Source organism: Saccopteryx bilineata, chromosome 6 (genome assembly GCF_036850765.1).
Source record: "Saccopteryx bilineata isolate mSacBil1 chromosome 6, mSacBil1_pri_phased_curated, whole genome shotgun sequence".
Lineage (NCBI taxonomy): Eukaryota > Metazoa > Chordata > Mammalia > Chiroptera > Emballonuridae > Saccopteryx > Saccopteryx bilineata.
The window spans coordinates 176,055,653-176,076,088 of NC_089495.1; the positions used below are offsets into that span (position 1 = coordinate 176,055,653).

Sequence of the window (20,436 nt, forward strand, 5' to 3'; positions counted from 1 at the left end):
AAACGGCTGGAAAGTTACCATTGTGGGTTGTTTTGTCCATATATTCTCAAATGGCCAGTGGTGGATTTCCTCTCCCAGAAAGGAAAGAGAGAGAGAGGGAGAGAAAGAGAAGGGGGTGGATCGATAAGTAAATATTAAATTGACTGACAGCCTGAGACAGCACAGGCAGACACACGCTATTATTTGATTCATTTCAACACAACTCATTACACAAAATTATCCAATTTTCTGATCACGTCATGAGGTAAATTAGAAAGTTTAATTTGCTTCTAAAAAAATGCAACTATTTTCTGTGTGCTGACAGCAGTTCTAATATATACATCCTAGCCCCGTACTATTTATGTACGTGTGGCTTGATTAATGAGTTGGGTTGCATTCAGTCAGGTGTATATATTTTAGAAGAGAGAAACTGATGAGACAAAAGGACACGGGGAAGGGACTGGCAAGGGATTCCATGGGAGCTGTGCTCACTGCAGGCCCTCTTACCTTGCGTGGTTCCATCCAGGCCCATGATGAATTTCATTGATCTGATGATTTGCTCGGCTATCGGGGGGCTCATGGATGTGGCATAAGCGGCACTATGTGAGTGAACCCGTAAGTAATCCACAAGGTCCTTTAATGCAGGAGGGAAATCCAAAAAGAAGGCAAGTCAGACTCAGCATTGAGGGTGGTCATCATATCTCGTTCCAACCCCAATCATCACAGCATAAGACGTTGGATACTTGAATGGGGTCCAGTTTTCAATGGGTATTACCAAACTTGTTTTCTATCCCTCTTCTTTGTTTCTCCCTCAAAAAACTTAGGAGGTATGCAGCAAAGGCTGAAATTTGGAGTTGAGATCTGTAAGGTCAAGCTGGATGTGTAAAAGTGATTTTCCAAACATTTGTTGATGACCCAGTATGTATGAGCACTGGCTTAGTGTTCAGCAGCATCCAAAGAATATAGGATGTGATCTTGCCATTAGGCATGTTACGTGGTGCCCACGAAAAGTCATGGTAGGAAAAGTAACAAGACATACAAAGTAGTATATGCAATGGGAATACAGGCTGCAGAGGAAGGGGAGGAGCATTGCTAGCCAGAGTAGATAGGGAAGGTTCCAGTGAGAAAGAGAAATTGATAAAGAAACTATAGAGCAAAAGAAAACTTGGGTGGGGCGACAGAGTGGCAGAAGGGAGAGCTGGGAAATTAAATCAGGGTAGAGGTCAGAACCAGATAAACTCTGGTTATACCTTGGGGGCTGGGAAACTACTGGAGTTTCTGTGCAACACTATTGGAATGCCAACTCACTACAGAATGTTGGAGAATCAGTGGGAGGAATGATTCTCCACCTGCATGCCTGCCTCCTGAGGCCAAACGTAAGGTCTGGGTAAGCCTGCTGAGATCCTGAAGAGGCTCCTGTAACCTAGTGTCACAGTCAGGAGGGCCTGGCGCTGGCATCTGGAGGTGCTCAGCTCTGGCTGGGAAGACCATCCGTCTGCCCACCTGTGCTGGTTCATTGCTGGGGACCTTCAGGGCGTTCTGCAGAAAAGCAAAAAGCTAACGGGCTGCTGACATCTCGCTGTACCAGCAGTGGGGTCTGTAGAGGATCAGCTACCTTCTCTTCTAGAATAACATGACAGTTTAGACTCCCACTGGCGCTGGCCGGTGGCTCAGTGGATAGAGCGTTGGTGCAGCAAATGGACATCCTAGATTAGATTCCCAGTCAGAGCACACAGGAGAAGCAACTGCTTCTCTCCCCCTTCCCCTCCCCCTTTTCTCCCACTTCCTGTCCTGCAGCCAGTGACTCCACTGGTTCAAGTGTGGCCCTGGGTGCTGAGCCGAGGACATCAGCCTCAGGCGCTAAATGTGACTTGGTACACCTGCTTGCTGACATGACGCCTCTACCTGGGCCATGAGGGGAGCCAGTAGCTCCATTCTGTCCTCCCTGCCTCCTGCAATACGTCCTTCATTCTAAATCCCCTTTTCCATGCTCTCTGTGTCCCTAATTTCCTTTTCCCTCTTCTTCATTTTCATTCCTCTTTCTTCCTTTCCTTTCTCTTTTCTTCTACTCTGACTCCCTCCCTTCTTATTATTTTTTTCTTTCTCTGCTTGGGATGTGGGCATCCAAAAACAGAAGGCTAGAAAAACTCATCCTTGGCAGCTCTTACCCACTTCTGTTAAAATTAAAATTTGATATCTGTCTATTCTTTTGTTTAGTGAATCTCATAAAGACAGCTGGGTGGGTTTCCACCATATTTAAAGATGATGGCCTGACCCAAGGCATTGGCCATACGACAGCTGGGAAGTTCACTTTGGAGGGTGGGGGAGGGGATTCAAAGCGAGGAGGCAGCCGTTTCTCAGTAGCTGCAGCCGGGCTGTGTTCACAGCTCTGTGTCCAGCGCTCCTTTCTGAGCTGCAGCAGGGTTTTCCTTCCCTGTTTGAGAACTGGTGCCTCCGGGTGCATCCTTCCCAGGATGCTGAGGAAGCCAACTAGGTCACCTGGGAGGGATGCAGGAGACGGGATGCTGGAACTCCTGTGCACCTGAGTCGGGAAAGAGCTGATTCAGGAGGGTGGTCTGGCCTTGAAGGATGGGTAGATTTGGATACATGCAGAAGAAGGAAAGGCATGGACATGCTAAAATCAGGAATAAAGATGGCATCTTAATCAGCAGACAATGGAGGAATAGATTGGGAGTAGAGAGAGAAACCAGTGCTTCCAAGAAAAGGTGATGAGGGGTTGTCTCTCTGAGGGGAGGTCTGACCTTGGACTTACAACACAGGCCCTGGAACCTGATTGCTTGGGTTCAAACCCAGGCTCTGCTACTTACTGATATGTGACCATGGGCAAGTTACTGAACCTCCCTGTGCCTTAGTTTTCTCGTCTGAAAAATGAGATAATGGTGATACTTACCTCAGAGTCATTATAGGATTAAATGAGTTAATACACATATGGTGCTTAGAATAGTACCTGGTACATAGTGAATACCTGATACTATTGGCAATTAATGAATTCCGAACTCAGAGAGTCTTAGAACGGGGAGCATGGGGTGGGAGGAGGGAACGAAAATATAAAAACTCCTTGGAGTCTCTTCATCCCAGCTTTCACAGAGGATGATGTTCTAAGGCTTTGCAACTAAGCACTGGACCCAGACATCAGACCAGAGAGTTTCAACCTAGCACTTCCTCCATCCTTGCGCGCCGCTGAAGAGATAGCATTGCTGCTATAGCCATTGATAGTTCCACCACTGACATTCATGGCTCAAGGCTCCATTTTAAGAATTTATTATGTGTTGACTCATTTTAGCTTTACAATAACTTTCTGAGGTAGGTACGATTTTTATCTTCACTTTATAGATGGGACTGCTGAGTCACAGAGAGGATCAGAAAATTAGCCAGCAAATAGTGGTTGGATAACAAGGATTTGGACCCCCAAAATCTGGCTCTAGAGTCCCCACCCTTAACACCACACTATATTACCTCTCCAGGCCAGAAGAGGGGACCTGGAGGGCTCAGGGAAGACCACCTTCACTTTGACGTTTTTCTAGTCCATAGAAATCATTCCTCTTTTCTAGGGGAGGATGGGAGAATTCCTTATGTTCTCAAATGTTTATAGTACTAAGCAGGAGATTGATAGTACTAAAATCAGGAATAAAGATGGCATCTTAATCAGCAAACAATGGGGGAATAGATTGGGAGTAGAGAGAGAAACCAGTGCTTCCAAGAAAAGGTGATGAGGGGTTGTCTCCCTGAGGGGAGGTCTGACCTTGGACTTACAACACAGACCCTGGAACCTGATTGCTTGGGTTCAAACCCGGGCTCTGCTACTTACTGATATGTGACCATGGACAAGTTACTGAACCTTTCTGTGCCTTAGTTTTCTCGTCTGAAAAATGAGATAATGGTGAAATCACCAGTATCAAATGTTTAATGTCTATTAATCTTATTTCTCCAAAGAGACTGAAACCTTCTTGAGAGCAGGGAACAAAGTTAAATACTTCCCTAAACACCTGCAGTGGTGGGTAGTCAGCAGGGGCCTCGTGAATACTGATGGTCTCATGGAGAGCCGGGAACTTTAAGGATTGAGGAAGGATGGTGAGGGTTCTTGAAGGATACAGGGGTAGACTAAGCTGCATTCTTAGGAGGAAAAAATGCAGCAATACTCTCTTAGCCTTGGGCATTGCTGACAATGGTCAGACAAAGAAATAAAACAAAGCTGCCTTTGATCCCTGAAGGGCTTGTCTCAGTATCCCCAACCCCCAGTTTTCCTTAGAAAATCGAGAACTTTCATCAAGGCAAGATCATGTGCATTCTTAGTTTGAATAAATACCTCATCAGTCCAATATCACTTCTTTTTTTTTGACATGAAGACTATCTCGCTTATGCTAGACTGAGTCCACTTTCTGTACGAGTCTGAGTGTATGGATGGGGGCTAATTTGGGAGGTTCAGAAAGTGTGTTCTTGGAGTAACTTCTGCAGAGCATCAAGGAAAGCCTTGTTTTCTGCTTTTTTAAAAATTCCCTCCTAGCGTTCCCCATTGGGTGCCATGAGCCACGAATTAGAAGTGGGCTTTGGTCTTTTGCAAGGCGAGTCTGGGTTGTGTCTTCCTTCAGGGTGGGTTAGAGGTCTTCTCAGACCGAAGTTTCCATGTCCATTTGTACGTTCAAAACCTTGATTATTTTCTCTACCCATAGGCCTGGAGTTCAAGGACAAGGGTGGCTTTTCTGAGAAAATCAGACAGGAGACTCTTAGAATAAACATCTTGGCATTCATTCCATGACCCCCATTTACTTCAAAGGCCTGTTAAATGCAGTCAGGGCTGAGCACTCGGGACAGGGTTGGCTTCTGTGGGGGCCCGCCTTCGTCTGGCACACAGGCTTGGGGGCTAACGCTCGCTCCAAACTTGGCTGCCCTGTGCTGCTTCCCTCCTCCAGCATTCCAGCCCTGCAAACTATCAATCATGGGGGCTACCTTTGCTGTGTTCATTCATCTGCAAGTCTCTGGCCAGCCTGCGGGAGCTGTGAAAGACTGTGGTCAGCTCCAGGCCTGCCAGAAAGCTCAGGGCCGTGTCTGAGAAACACGAAGACCCCCTAACGTGGGTTTGCAGCGTCGACCAATCTCAACTGGATCAATAAAAGTTAAAGAATAAACAAGAAACCTAGCGCCACCATCTCAGGCACTCTTTAAAGAAGCTAGTCATGGCGTGGAGCTCTGACAGGTGAAAGAATGACCTGATATTTCACCTCCAAAGTCTTACAAGGACAGAATGCTCCACGCTGGGTTATAGCAGCTCTAAACTCAAAGTGAGCAAAATAGCAGGATCTCGCTGACCTCTGAGAGACCTTGAAGAAGTTTTTCTGAGGTGGGGAGAGAAAGTCAAGGTCAGGGCAGCAAACGGCAGTAAGCAGAGGTGAACATGAAGGTCAGGAAGACCGAAGGCAGGATTTAATCTCTACTCTCTGTGGTAGAATCTTCACACCGAACCATTGTTTTCTCCCCTTGTTTATTTCCAAATACTTTTGTTCATGTGATGCGTCTGGTTACTAATGTACGTAGTTCTCACCATGACTAACTCCACAAAGATTTCTATCTAGAACCTGCCAGTTACCACTAGTGGGCATACATATAGTTCCTCCATTACTAACCCTAACATTAGCATTTATAGAGAGAGGAAAGAGCCAGTAAGCCATCTTTTTCTAGATTTTTGGACCTAAGTAATTATTTTCAAATTTCACAATTTACTAAGAGCTCTATGAGCATAGCAAAATTGAAATCACTAAGGTTTCAGAAAAACCTAAAGTCATGGTACGTGCGTGTTAACATTTTTTATGGTTAACATTTTTATTGCTTTTGTGCCCATTGGTTTAGAATCCTGAATAATTTGAAGTACCCCTCAAATTGCGACATATGCTGAAAGATATTCAGGAAAATTTATCTGATAAAACTCCGAAAATTGTATTCTAATTATTTAACTAGGTAAGTAACAAGATTTTTTTCAAGCAAAAGCTGCCATCTAGTGGTAAATTCAGAGACTGCAGGGCAACATGAGGGTGAAGAAGAGGGAGGGCAAGGAAGAGGCTCTGGGGAGCAGGAAGGAGGGAATGATGCAGTTCTCTGGATCCAGGTGTGCACAGCATCAGTATTGTAAAGAGCAAGAAAGTGAACAGCTCTGCATACATTTTCTGCATCCTGATTAATGCAAACCATAGTAATTTTCACAATTGCTGAGTATCTACCCCAAATGAACAGCAGTTATGTAGACAAGAGCAAATACACTTTTAAATTCATCTACAACTCTACGTACTGACTTTGGGATAGAGAGTGCAAGAGGGCTGTGAGCTGGTCCCCACTCCAGGGTAATCACGAGCCTTTGTTTAAAGTGAAGGACTTCTAAGGGGAACACGTGACATCTACCCAATTTGACAAATTTTCAAGGATCTGCTCGCTTCCGTTTACTCAGGTGCCTCTGGTTCAGGAAACAGTTACGCTTGGTTAAAATTTTTGTAGCTCAGAACTGCTGTAAAAGTAATCACACAGCCACCAGCTCACGCAGCACTGTATCCTTAAAGGATGGAGTGCCTGCGCCCAGAGACTCTCTGATCCCAGGGCTTCCACCATCCAGGAAGAGAACATTTAACCTTTCTGTGGTTTTAGCTGGATTCCGGAGGACCCCAGGCATTCCCTATGTTCTTAGCATTACCCAGCTAATTCCCGCAGGATGAAAACCAATGCTCTGAGCTCAGAAAGAAGGAGTGCTTATGGAAGGGGAAAGACCCCCAGAAACTCCCAACATTTGAAGCATTTGTGCAGCTTACAGCAGGGCAAGTGGCCACAATGAAATCTCTCCTTTTAAATTACTGGCTTTCAATGACCACACTGTTTTCAGCTGTCTTCCTTGGTGTGTCTAACTGATTTACCAGGAGTCTGGGCTCTTGTTCCTGCCTGTCACAAAGAGTAAGGAACTAGGGATTTTTGGTAAGCCGTGGATGCTACCTGCTCAGGCTGGATTTGGGCCTGCTGTACCCTCCTGGGCAGAGCCGACACCACGGTCTCTTTGGGACAGGCACTCAGGATTTGGGTAGAACCATCATGTAATGAAGCGGGCACTGTCTCCTCTAACCCTCAAACCCAGGTTGAAACACTTCATTTTCTTTTCCTGCTTACCTCTTCTGTTACATTTCTTTAAAACATGTATTAGTTTATATTGGCAACCCCCTTGGTGATAGTGGCACTAGAATAACCCAAGTGACACTCACTTAACAGTCTCACCTCATCAGATCAGGATTGTGAAGGCCTATCGATATTAGAGGAGGACAAGATTTGATCCATGACTTATCCAGAATTGTGAGAGGTCATTATTTTGCAGACAAAAATCCCTGTAAAGGATATTTCTGACCCTGCTACTACTATTTTGATTATAATTCTTAAAGTCCACATTGTAGCACAGGGATTTTCTCCTTAATATCTGAACTTTGCCCATTGTTTCTTTGCATTTTCATGCCATGAAAACTACTTTACTTACAGTTTTGTAGCATCCCGTCATCATTTCTGTGGTTTGGTATACAGAACTATAACCTGCCAGGATCCGTCTACAAAACTGACATCCTAAGACTTCTCCCACGCTGCCCTGCAGAGCTAATCAGTCCTCTCCTCCACACTGCCTTCACCTGTGCACAAGGCTAGCATTGCCGTTTCATCAGAATGTTTGGTATTCATTCTGTATACCAAACCACAGAAATGATGACGGGATGCTACAAAACTGTAAGTAAAGTAGTTTTCATGGCATGAAAATGCAAAGAAACAATGGGCAAAGTTCAGATATTACTCACCACATGTTCCTCTGTGTGAGCTCCTTGACATTCTGGAGGCTTCAGTTATTAACTGAGAGGTGGTGAACTGACCTCAGCTCTCATGGAACCCAGAGAAGCCATTCAGACTGCATCCCCCCAATTGTCCAAGTTTTAAATAAACACGAGGAGTCCCTCTCTTACCTTCCTTCCAGCTATGTAACCTCCCGAGGCTCCAAAGCTTTTGGTGAATGTGCCCATGAACACATCGACATCTCGAGGGTCCATTCCAAAGAATTCCACTACACCCCGGCCAGTTGGGCCCACGGACCCAATGCTGTGAGCTTCATCTATGTAGAGGTAAGCCTTGTATTTCTTCTTTAGAGCCACAATCTGGGGAAGATTCACGATGGAACCTTCCATGCTAGGACATAAGGAGAAATGCTTGTCACTCGTGTGTACCCTCCTAGGAAGCGCGGTGTCGGTCCCCCTCCCAGTGTTTCTCCCACAGCCTGCCCTGACACCATTTGGGCCTGACAGGACTGTGCCGCTCCTTTCTTCTCAGGGATATTTCATTTGGCTGACACAACCTTCTCAATCTTATAAGGCTAATCTGGCAGTATTTTATATGAAAATGATAATTTACATTCAATGGGTTTAAGCACTTAGAGTTGTGCTAGCTAATTCCCAAGTAAGCAACTGGCGCACAGCATTGTTGATCAGTTTATTTGTAAAGATGACTGGTTTAATTAGACTGACCATTATTGGGCTATTTTTTTTAGTTTTAATTATATTGCTCTATGCGATCCATCCTTATCCACCTGTCTGGCTGTCTATTTGACCAGTTCTGTCTGACCTAAACTCAGTGCTTAAACTGCCAAAGATTTAAAGAAGGAATTAAAAACACACAAATAACTTTATTTAGGACACACAGTATTAATTAAAGCACAAGAGAAAGTTCATAGGATCTCTTATTCAATACAATCATTCCCACTTATCCTTGGGGGAGTCCAAACCCTACATACACAATGTTTTTTCCTATATATACTTATCTATGATGAAGTTTAACTTATAAATTAGCACAATAATAGATGAACAATAGTGAATAATAAGATAGAATCATGTTAGCAACATACTGGAATAAAAGTTATGTGAATCTGGTCTTTCTCTCTGATAACTAATCTGATAACTGAGGCAACTACTAAGTGACAGATGGTGGGAGAGGGCATACCACGTGGGTACTCAGGACAGAGGGATAATTCACACTTTGGGTGGATTGGAGACATTCCATCACGCTATGCAGAATGGTGCACAACTTAAAACGTATGAATTGTTCATTTCTGGAATTTTCTTTTCTTTTTCTGTTTTATTTTATTTTTTTTAGTAAGTGAGAGCAGGGAAGGGCAGAAAGACAGACTCCTGTATGTTCCTTAACCGGGATCCATCCGGAAAGCCCCCTATGAGGGGGTGCTCTGTCCCTCTGAAACCATTGCTCTGTTGCTTGGCATCTGAGCTATCTTTTTAGCCTCTGAGGTGGAGGCCATGGAGCCACCTCAGCACCCAGCGCCAACTCACTTGATTTCAAGCCATGGCTGCGGGGGAGAGGGGGGGGGGAGAGAGAGAGAGAGAGAGAGAGAGAGAGAGAGAGAGAGAGAGAAATGAGAGGGGAGGGGTGGAGAAGCAGATGGTCACCCCTCCTGTGTGCCCTGATTGGGAATCGAACCTGGGACATCCACACGTCAGGCCAACGCTCTGCCACTGAGCCAACTGGCCAGGGCCTGGAATTTTCTATTTACTATTTTTTGGACTGTGATTTACCACAGGTAACTGAAACAGCAGAAAGCAAAACTGAGGATGCAGGGGACTACTGCTCATAGGAAGTCAGGGATTCATTTGAGGCATCAGGTGGCATCCCCTCTTTCTGCTCTGTTAGGGCCTCAATCTAGTGTTGTGAGCATCCAAACCCCCTGAATGGCTTATTAAAGCCCAGATAGCTAGGCTCCAACCCCAGAGTTTCTCATTTCAAAAGTCTGGGACAGGCTGAGAATGTGTATTTCTACCAGGCTCCCAGGAGATGCCCATATTATTGGTTGGGGACAACACCCGAAGAACCGCTGCTACAGATAAACTATTTTTGTTTAAGAGCATAATTTTTCATGGTATTGTAAATTGCAAAAACACTTCAAGTTCTTCAGCAATGGAAAAAATATTAATACAAAGTAAATAAATAAGTAAAATTATAATTTATATTTATATGGCAACTCCGGAACTCAATGGATTTAACAGAAGTTTTGACTTTAATCAGTTCTCAGCACACTTGGTGAGCTGTGTCTACACTGCACACAGTTTTGACTGCGTTGACAGGCGAGGCCTATGAAAACACACAGACTCGCACCCTCACCACACAAAGGAGTTTGTCAAACAATTCAAGCAACTCGTCAATTTAGTTCAAGAACTAATCAGCTGACGCAAACAGAGAGTTGAACTTTTCCTTTCTTCCTAATTAGTTTATTTATTAAAGTTCATACATTAAAAAATAAACTTAAGTGTTAGGTCAATTCAATCAAAACAGTCCAGCTGGTTGTACGATTACCCTGACCAATGGTGTTGGTTTGGAGGGAGTATGAGAACTGAGTGCAGTGTGTGTGTGTGTGTGGGGGGGGGTTGTTTAAAGGACTTTGTGTCTAGAGCAGTTTTAGGTTCACTGAAAAATTGAGAGAAAGGTATAGAAATTTTCCATATATTCCCTGTCTCACACATATGTATAACTGTCCCTATTATCAAAATCCTGCCCACAGAGTGGAACAATTGTTACAATTGATGAACCTACCTTGACACACCACCCAATGTCCATAGTTTACATTAAGGTTCACTCTTGGTGCTGTACATTCTATGAATTTGGACAAATGTGTGTATATATATATATATATATATATATGGACATGACTATATCATATAGACCAGTTGTCGGCAAACTCAGTCAACAGAGCCAAATATCAACAGTACGACGATTGAAATTTCTTTTGAGAGCCAAATTTTTTAAACTTAAATTATATAGGTGGGCACATTCCTTATTGAGGTAGCGCCTGCACATGGTATTTTGTGGAAGAGCCACACTCAAGGGGCCAAAGAGCCACATGTGGCTCGCAAGCCGCGGTTTGCTGACCACTGATATAGACTATTTTCATTGCCTTAAAAATCCACTGTGGTCTGCTTAATCATCTCTGCCCCCACCCAAACCCTGACAACCACTGATCTTTTTATTGTCTCCAATATTTTGTCTTTTCTGGAATGTCATGTAGTTGTAATCTTTCTGGATTGGTTTCTTTTACTTAGTAGTGTGCAATAACGACTCCTCCATGTGTTTTGATGGCCTAATAGCTCATTTATTTTTAGTCCTGAATAATTTCCATTGTCTAGCTCAGGGGTTGGGAAACTTTTGGCTGAGAGAGCCATGAACGCCACATAATTTAAAATGTAGTTCCGTGAGAGCCATACAATGACCCGTGTATGTTATGCATTATCCAATAAAAATTTGGTGTTGTCCCAGAGGACAGCTGTGATTGGCTCCAGCCACCCACAACCATGAACATGAGTGGTAGGAAATGAATGGACTGTAATACATGAGAATGTTTTATATTTTTAACGTTATTTTTTTTTTATTAAAGATTTGTCTGCGAGCCAGATGCAGCCATAAAAAGAGCCACATCTGGCTCGCAAGTCATAGGTTCCTGACCCCTGGGTACTGCAGTTATTTTCCATTCAATGACTGAACGGCACTTTGATGGCATCCCAGGCTTGGCAATTATAAACAAAGGTGCTATAAGGATTTATGTGCAAGGTTTTGTGTGGACACACATTTTCAACTCCTTTGGATAAATACCAAGGGACATGATTGCTGAATTGTATGGTAAGAGTACATTTAGTTTGGTAAGAAATTATCAAACTATCTCCCAAAGAAGTGGCTATACCATTTTGCATTCCCACCAGCACTGGATGAGAGTTCCTGTTGTAAGACATTCTTGTCAGCATTTATTGCTGTCAGTGTTCCAGATTTTGGCCATTCTAAGAGGTGCGTGGTGGTATCTTATTGCTGTTTTAGTTTGCAATTTTCTGATGACATATGATGTGCAGCATCTTTTCACATGAATATTTCCATCTGTATATTCTCTTTGGCGAGGTGTCTGTTAAAATCTTTGGTTCATTTTTAAATCAGGTTGTTTCCTTATTGTTGAACTTTCAGAGTTCTTTTATATTTTTATATAACAGTCCTTTATCAGATGTAGCACTTGCAAATATATTCTTCCTGTTTGTAGCTTGTCTTCTAATGCTCTTGACATTGTCTTTTGCAAAGCAGAAGTGCTTAATTGTAATAAAGTCCAGATTATTGCTTTTGTGATTCACACAAGGTTCTTCCGAATGGCTGTTTCCAGATTTCAATGAAATGAAGACCAAATCTTCTCTTACATAAGCTAATGACTTAATTCCAATATTTTCTGTAACTAATTGCTTGCTAAACTTGTTTCCATGGAGAAGGAGGAAGTACAAGCTCAGGTTGTAGCCATACCATTTACTAATTGAAGATGTATACAACTTATGTTGTGTTGTGCTTCAGTTTTCTCATATGTAAAATAAACATGACTATGAGACCTTCCTTATAATGTCTTTATAAGAATAATTAGAAATAATGCTGGTAAACCATCTGACACATACATGAGTGCTCAACTGGGTTGCTCCTGAGAACAGGAGGAGGCTAGAGAAAATGGTTACAACAATGTCTAACTTGAGAAAGTGGGAGCCCTTGACAATGCTCTGTGTTGCATCTTCTAGGAAAGAGGCATATGGGTGTCATACATAATAAATGGCCCTATGCCCTCAAAATTCTAGAATTTTCTTCTCATCTTTAAAATGTTTTAAGTTGCTAACACAAATATACTAAAAACCTGACATGTCACAAATAACCGTTCTTTGTTCTGGAACTGAATTTGGCAGGAGACAGAGTTAATGTTGAACAGTTTGCAGATACTGAGGGCCGCTAATTAGCCATCCTTCACTGGGGCTGGTCTAGTTGATGTTAGGAGGCGGCCCACCTGGTTTATATTTATCCCGGTAAGATTAATGACTCGACAATGCTGCTGATTTCTGGAGTTTATGCAGGGCACACATGAGTCCATGGAGAACGCAGATTTTTATAAAGACTTATATTTACTCACACTAAGTTTCCATTTCTCATTGTGACCCACTTTGAATTGAACCATTTCCATAGTGGGCTATTGAGTTTGGTGCATGCATAAAATGCTATCTATGCTATTCCCGGGAATTCTTGTCAAAAATGATACAGAAAACAAGAGTATTTTATTCTTCCTGAATGGAAAGTTGTGTTTTCTTTTGACTTCAATGGAAGAAAATCAACTAAAATACAACTGTAGGTAAAGATAACTCCATCATTTAATTTGAAGCTCTGTCAGGGATTTGAATTATTTTTAAACTAGCAAGCCAGTGAATAATTTCTTTATATCTTCTCTATTACATAATGTATTAGCTAAGTGACAGGACTCCTTTTAGAAATCTCCCTTTCACCACCTTCCCTCCACATATAAACCATTTTATCCACTGGCAGGATTAGGAATTAAACCAGTGGTTTGCCAACTTACATGGTGGAAAAATCTTCTTGGTTGGCCCAAAGTATAATCCAAGACAAGAAAGGAAGGTGGAAAGAGAGAATAAAAAGAGCCAAGACTAATGAGAAATAGAGTAATTAGTGTTTTCTTATTCTTTGTCAATATCTGTTTAAATGACAGAGATATAGGTTAGAAAATACCACTGAAGTTCTCAATCCTTGAATGTACATTATTTTGAGGCAGAGAATGGATTCTATTCTTAGAGGAAATGGCATTCTGAGACTTCAGCATTTGTGTATACATATATGTGCTATTTTTGAAGGGCTGGATATTGTTTCTTGGTTAATTTTATTTTGAAAGTTTGTGCTCCACCTATGCTAGTTTATATCTCAGGTTATTTGGGACTTCTCTCTCCTTCTCTAGTATGTTTTTGAATGACTTTGAGATTTCAATCACAATGAATCCAAAACTAGACTTTGCAGAGACACAAAATTAGAAGAGTGTGACTTTAAAACAATACTTAAAGGGAAATACAAAAATTGGAACAGTAAAATATTGCTATTGCGCTTTGAAACTGAAATTCACTGAGTAATGGAACTTTAGACTACAAGTTTCAATCTTCCTGTTTTACGGACAAAGAAACTAAGCTCTCAATGGGCACAGTTGAAAGTCAAGTGGATGACCTGGCCGTTTCTATGTTTACCTCATTAGACGAGGACACATTAGCTGACTCCCCTGTTTACAGAGGGCCTCTGTCCCAGAGTGGCCACCTGGTTTAGATCCTCACTCTGTTTTATCTCAGCTCTCTACCCTGGGGCAAGCTCTCCATGTGTCTGACCCTCAATGCCCTCATCCTCACAGTAACCTCAGGAGATGGGGAGGCTTACTCAAGATGGCACATGTGAAATGTTTAGCAAGAAGGAGAAACATGATCAGTGTGAGTGCCTTCCTCTGACACCCTTTCTTGAGGTGGGTGAAGAACAAATGGATTCGCTATACAGATGGTTTATTTTCCATGCCGCAACCTTCTCAACTGAAAATAAATTTGATGAAGGCAGCTACCTTTGGTGGCAGGCTTACTATGCACTGGGCTTTGGCAAACACTAACTTATGCGACCTCATTTAATGCTCACAAAAGAACATTATGAAGAGCACTCTGCTATGGGCACCAATGATAAGGTGTGAATCCAGGTCCCATGCCTCCCTCTAAATCCTGACTCTTCTACATGCCATATGCACCTAATAATATATAGAGGATTTATGGATGGTGACATTACTATTACTATTGCTGTTCCTGTCATAACTGCTTTTGAGGAATTTACTGGCTTTTCGACCTCGGCATCCCTTTCTACATTGATACTTGCCTGACACTTTCTGGTTTGGTGACTGCTTTATTTTGGGGTTACGGAAACATTAATGCATGTGAGCTCTCTGTGGTGGGAGAACTTTTCCCATGGTGGGAAACCATAAGCAAGAGATAAATACCTGGGAGTGGAAGTTCAAAGGAGGACTTCATGTAGACATCAACCAAGTATGCATCCACAGTACATTTCTACAAAGTCAACCTGCATTTGTAAACTATTGATTTCACATTCCTAACCTTGGCCCTTGGGCAAAATCTTGTGGAAAAGAATTTCATTTTCTGGTGACTGCATCATCTGAGAACATCCATAGGTTCCAGAACTCGACCCTAGGCTAGCCTTATTTTATAGATGAGGAAACAGAGGTCCCAGGAGGTCCTGAGGCCTATCTGAGAGGTGCTTTGTTTCTTATCTATGAATGAAGACTTGTAGTGCAGACTCATTTAAAGACAAGATTTTTATGCAGGTGAGATTTAAAGCAGCCTCTCAGTGATGGCACGTCCATGGGAAGTAGACACTTCACTCGGTATACGTGCCATATTAATTGAGACATTGGGGTTGGTTCCCACCCATGATGGCTGCCCATAAGTCTTCCCACCTTTGTACACATCAGCCAATCCTCTCATCAAGAGATAGGCTCTATTTCCCCTTCTTTTGAATCTGGGCTGGCCTTGCATGTGCTTTGACCAATAGAGTATGGCAAGACTGATACTGTACCAGCTCTGGGTCTCGCCCTAAAAAGGCTGGCAGCATCTGTTTCCTTCTTTTGGAGTCCAGCCGCCATGTTGTAAGGAAGCTCTGGCTGAATGAGACGAGCGTACATATAGAGAACGCCCCCCCCCCCCCCTCAGCAAAGAGAAGAGAACCAGGCACTTCAATCAACAGCTGAAACAAGGAGCCCACATGTGTGAGTGAGGTCATTTGGATGTTCCTGCCCCAGCTGAACTCTTAGCATAATATAGCCCCAGTGAGTGACCCCTAGCCAATACCATGTGGAGCAGAAGAACTGCTCAATTGGGGCAGACAGCACACAGTAGCATGGGAAATCACAACTTATTGTTGTATAAACCATTATGTTTGGGGCTGTCTGTTATGCAGCAGCAGATAAAAGAACAGTCATCATTACTAGTGAGGCCTCAGTGAGGTCTGGCGCCATGCTGGCTTCAGGCCAGAAGTTCACACCCAGCTCCCCGTTCTCCTGAGAACATGGTAGGACATAAACCCACTGAAGCCATTAGCAAGACTGCTGCTGGAGGGATTTCCCTTGTTACTGATGGGAATATTGGAGAGTCAATTGCCAGTGGTCCACTTGATTTCAGCCACAACCAGAGTGCTTAAAATGCAATTTCCCTTTAGTGGAATCAAGTTCTATTTATTTGCAGTTGAATTTTGTTTACTCTGGTTAACAGAGATGCCCAGTCTGCTCTCCTGCAGCTGATACGTCCTCCTGCTAGTCCAGGACTGAGTGGCAGGTGTTTCGACAAGGACTCCCCTCCCAGGCTGACAGCTGGCACTGACAGCTGGCACCAGTCGCCCAGGAAGAGAGATCTATGCTTGCGGTTATCACAACCCAGAGACAAGAAAAGATTATTTCCTAAAAGCAGCAAGTTTGGGGCCAGGGAATTATTCAATTCTTTCTCAGCAGGGTTCCCCAACCTCAGCCCTGGTGGCATTTGAGCTGAGTAATTCTTTGTTGTAGGGGACAATTCTGTATATGTGAGATGCTTAGCAGCACCCCTGGACTTTTCCCATTGGATGCCAGCATGTTCTGCAGTTGTGACAACTGAAAATTGGCCAAATGTGCCTGGAACGGGGGTGAGTTGTGGTGAGAAGTCGCCCTGGTTTGGAACACTGCTCTCAGGTGATCTCACAGAGTTTATAAACAGGCCACACTCTTGGGCTGACCTGAGGGGATCCCAGTAGGTGATGCAGAGGGTGGCCTTCTAGCAACTTGAAATGCCAACTTTGCAACCCTGGGGTAGCACAGAACACCCAGAACACCAACCAGTGGGGCAGTAAGTACTAAAGGAGAAAACAAAATGATACTATGATGACGACAGCTCTAAATTTGAGAGAAAGCATTTTTTCCCCCCAGAATAGATAAAGACATATTTCATCAGCTGCCTGTTGTTTATGTATGTAAGCGAAACAGTGTGTGCTCCACGACCAATCAGATTAACTGACTGGAAGAAATGATACTTCTTCTAAATTCTCCTTTGCAGCCACATTCCTCTTTGTTGGCAAGGTAAGCACTTATTCCCTTCCTTTTCATATTTTCCACTCTTCTATAATTATCTCATAGGAAACACCTTCCTCAATTCCTCTACTATTAGGATTGTTTGAGAATTGATTTAGGAGTGAGTAACTCTGAGTTAATGTTTCCCTGACCCTCAGACTAGGGTACTTGACAGAAGGTAATAATCAGTTCAGACAGAGAATGAGGCAAACTCAATCACTCCCAAGCTGCAATATAAAAGGGCATCTCTGAATGGCTTTAATGGGTACTTTGTCTGTTCAGCTCAAAAGGGGGTGGGAGAACTCAGGCTTGAGCATACTTTCAGATGCCAAGACCGTTCCCACTGCCCCGGGCTCTCCATGGAGAATTGTGCTCTGGGTTGAGGAAAATGAGTAAGCTTTCTGTATTCCGATACCAGCTACTGGCCAAGTTCAGCAAGCAACCGGAGACTGAGGGCCCTGTGAAGTTAGGGACATCCAGCTGCCCAAGAGCAACATCTACTAGAGTTATAAAGGCAAGGAGCATTCTGAGATGAAATCACTCAGCCCCCAAAGGCTTTTGAAACTGTGGGGTAGCCAAAGGTAAAGGAAAGAGTCAATGCAAGTCATCAGTGCTCTGTGAGGGTAGCTCTGAAGAAGTCTTCACCAGCATGCTGGCCTCCAAGATGCTCTAGCATATATATATTCATTAGAAAGACAGGGGACCCAAGGCCTGACAGCTCCCATGAATAGCTCTAGCTCTCTCCATAATGTCTATATCAAATCCATGGTTCCTTTTCACTAGGAGAGGTCAGCCTTTCCCCATTTGTCAGCTTGCTGTGGACTTAAGAATATTCAAATATCTCTGCTTATTTACATACCTGTAGACGCCCTCCACCAGGATGAGAATCTTTTTCCAAGCTCTGCGGGTGCGAGGTTGGCCGTAGATTACAGCGTCTCTCAGGAGCTTCTCTAGGCTTTGCATGTCTTTAAATAAACCATAAAAAAAAGGAGTCATTATTAGAGTGTTTTTTTTGTCTTCCCCCATTACCTTTTTTGGGGGGAGGTACCAGATTTTTTAGGCTCAGGCTTGACCTGAACTTTCAGAAAGCAAGGCTGGATGGAATCAGAGAGCACCCGGTGGGATAGAGGAGTCTTTTTGTTAGTAAAATGGAACTCTGACAAGTTGGGGTTTGTATAATATAACAGGCAGAATAAACTTCCATTGGAGGCACAGGACTTCATGGACTCTTCAAACGCTCTCCTTTCCTGCCCTTAGTGGAGACGGAAATTCTCCATGGAGTGCACCTCTTAGGCATAAGCTTTCTTGCCAGGTTAAATGGAACTATGAGAGGCATAATGAATTTGCCTTAGTTTCGAAGACGTGAGTGTGTTAGAGTTGAGCTGAGTTTGCATCGAGAGACAGCACTTCAGGTAGCCGCCCAGCTTCCTGGGCTGTGGGAACTGACTGTTGGCATATTCCAACTTCAGAGCTGTCAGCGTGTGAAGGCAGTGGGACAGCTTGCCTTTTCTGGCAAAACATTTGTAGACTTCTGGACACATTAATAATAGCTTACAATTATTATGCCCTATCTGTATTCCTTCTAAGCACATTCTTTATAATAAGCAATTTAACTCCTTCAATGACGCTAGGTGGAGGTATTTGCATTTTAATGTTCAGAAAATGGAGGCATAGAAAGCTCTGGTAAATTGCCTGAGGCCTATGGTCATAAATAGTGAAGCCAGGATTTGAACCTACGTGGTCTTGTACCATGACCCACCTTTGTAACTACTATCTTTTCCGTGAGAGCCACGCATTCTCCACAGTGATGTAGAACAAGGGCAGATGAATGTCTGCTAGAGGTTTCTTAACTTTTGATGTCAAATATAATCAATAGTGACTTTTCGTTTATCTGCAATCAGACATAGATGGCTGGGCTTTGGCTGACAGACCTTTAGAAACGACTTGCCTACCAACCCAGCCGTGTGTGTGTGTGTGTGTGTGTGTGTGTGTGTGTGTGTGTGTGTGTAGCCTGCAAAGTCTAGAGAGAGAGAGAAAAAAAAGAGAGGTTTATGTGTATCTTTTTTACACTCATTATATTTCTGCTGTATTTCCTTGTACCCCTTAAGCACTCCTTTTTTGAAAACCTGAGACCTAATACTTTGGACCTAGAACCCAATCTTAATTTGAAAAGATAGGAATGCTACCGAACTGCTGGCTTGTCTGTTACATACTGGTCACCAGTCATTCTCCAACCTAATTTAAAATGTTCACAAAGAGAAACCTAGCAAAGAGAAATCTGAAACAGTACTGTCAGTATTGGTTTTGGCCACTGCACACCAGCTTTCAAGAGGCAGGCATCTGTAGGTTTATCACAGGTGCAGGCTCGAGTTAGCTGAGATTCTTGGTTTCAGGGGAGAGCCTTCCACTCTGTCTCTTAGCCCCCTTTCTGTGTTGGGTTACCCCACAGCTGGCTGAATGCATCGAGGGGGCGTTTACTTTTTCACACTGCAACCTTGCTGCTCCCAGTGAGGCCACCCAGTATTTCTCTGAAATAAAATTGTGAAGGTATGGGTGGTCTTTAAAAATTTTTTTTTGTGTGTGTATTTTTCTGAAGCCAGAAGCAGGGAGGCAGAGAGACAGACTCTCACATATGCCTGACCAGGATCCACCTGGCATGCCCACCAGGGGGTGGTGCTCTGCCTATCTGGGGCATTTCTCTGTTTCGGCAGGTGCCATCTAGTGCCTGAAGTGGAGGCCGTGGAGCCGTCCTCAGCGCCGGGGCCAACTTTGCTCCAATGGAGCCTTGACTGTGAGAGAGGAAGAGAGAGATAGAGAGAAAGGAGAGGGGGAAGGGTGGAGAAATAGATGGACGCTTCTCCTGTGTGCCCTGGCCGGGAATCAAACCTGGGACTTCCACATGTCAGGCTGACGTTCTACCACTGAGCCAGCTGGCCAGGGCCTCCAGGTGGTATTTTTTAATTGATCGAGCACATTTGAGTTCATCACATTCAGAATAGCATGCAATTTAAAACTTATGAATTGTTTGTTTTAGGAGTTTTCCATTTCATATTTTAGATCATGGTGGACTGAGGTAACTGAACTTTTGGAAGTGAAACTGTGGATGGGGGGGACTATCTCCTGAGGCAGCCCTGCCTATCTTCTTGACATAGTTGATGGTCCCTGACACACAGCCTCCCGGGGCTCCCTTATGCTTCTTCCCCCTTGTCTTTCTGGAGAACTTTCCGTCATCACTCAAGCCTCAACTCAAACTCTTCTGGCTGACCTGACAGATATTCTGTCATCTTGGTGCCTTTTTTTAAAAGCACTCATTATGTTTCTCATTATTCTGTTTTATATCTCCCGTCCATGGAAGGCAGGCACATTATTTTATCTATCCCAATAGCCCTAGTCCTAGAGCACAGCATTACTGCTAAATCTATATTTGATAATTCAATCTGTTCTTTCTTCCTAGA

At 43.4% G+C, this 20,436-nt stretch overlaps 1 protein-coding gene across 1 annotated transcript in view; it reads right to left on the bottom strand.

Moving 5' to 3' along the window:
- The window catches only part of SPTLC3 (serine palmitoyltransferase long chain base subunit 3), a 152,187-nt gene that overhangs the window by 38,701 nt on the left and 93,050 nt on the right, over positions 1-20,436 (bottom strand). The window contains exons 7-9 of the mRNA XM_066235091.1: positions 17,841-17,946; positions 7,968-8,187; positions 487-613 (exon numbers count right to left, since the gene is read on the bottom strand). Of these exons, the coding sequence (XP_066091188.1) occupies positions 487-613; positions 7,968-8,187; positions 17,841-17,946 (453 nt within the window). The remainder of the gene's footprint in view (positions 1-486; positions 614-7,967; positions 8,188-17,840; positions 17,947-20,436) is intronic.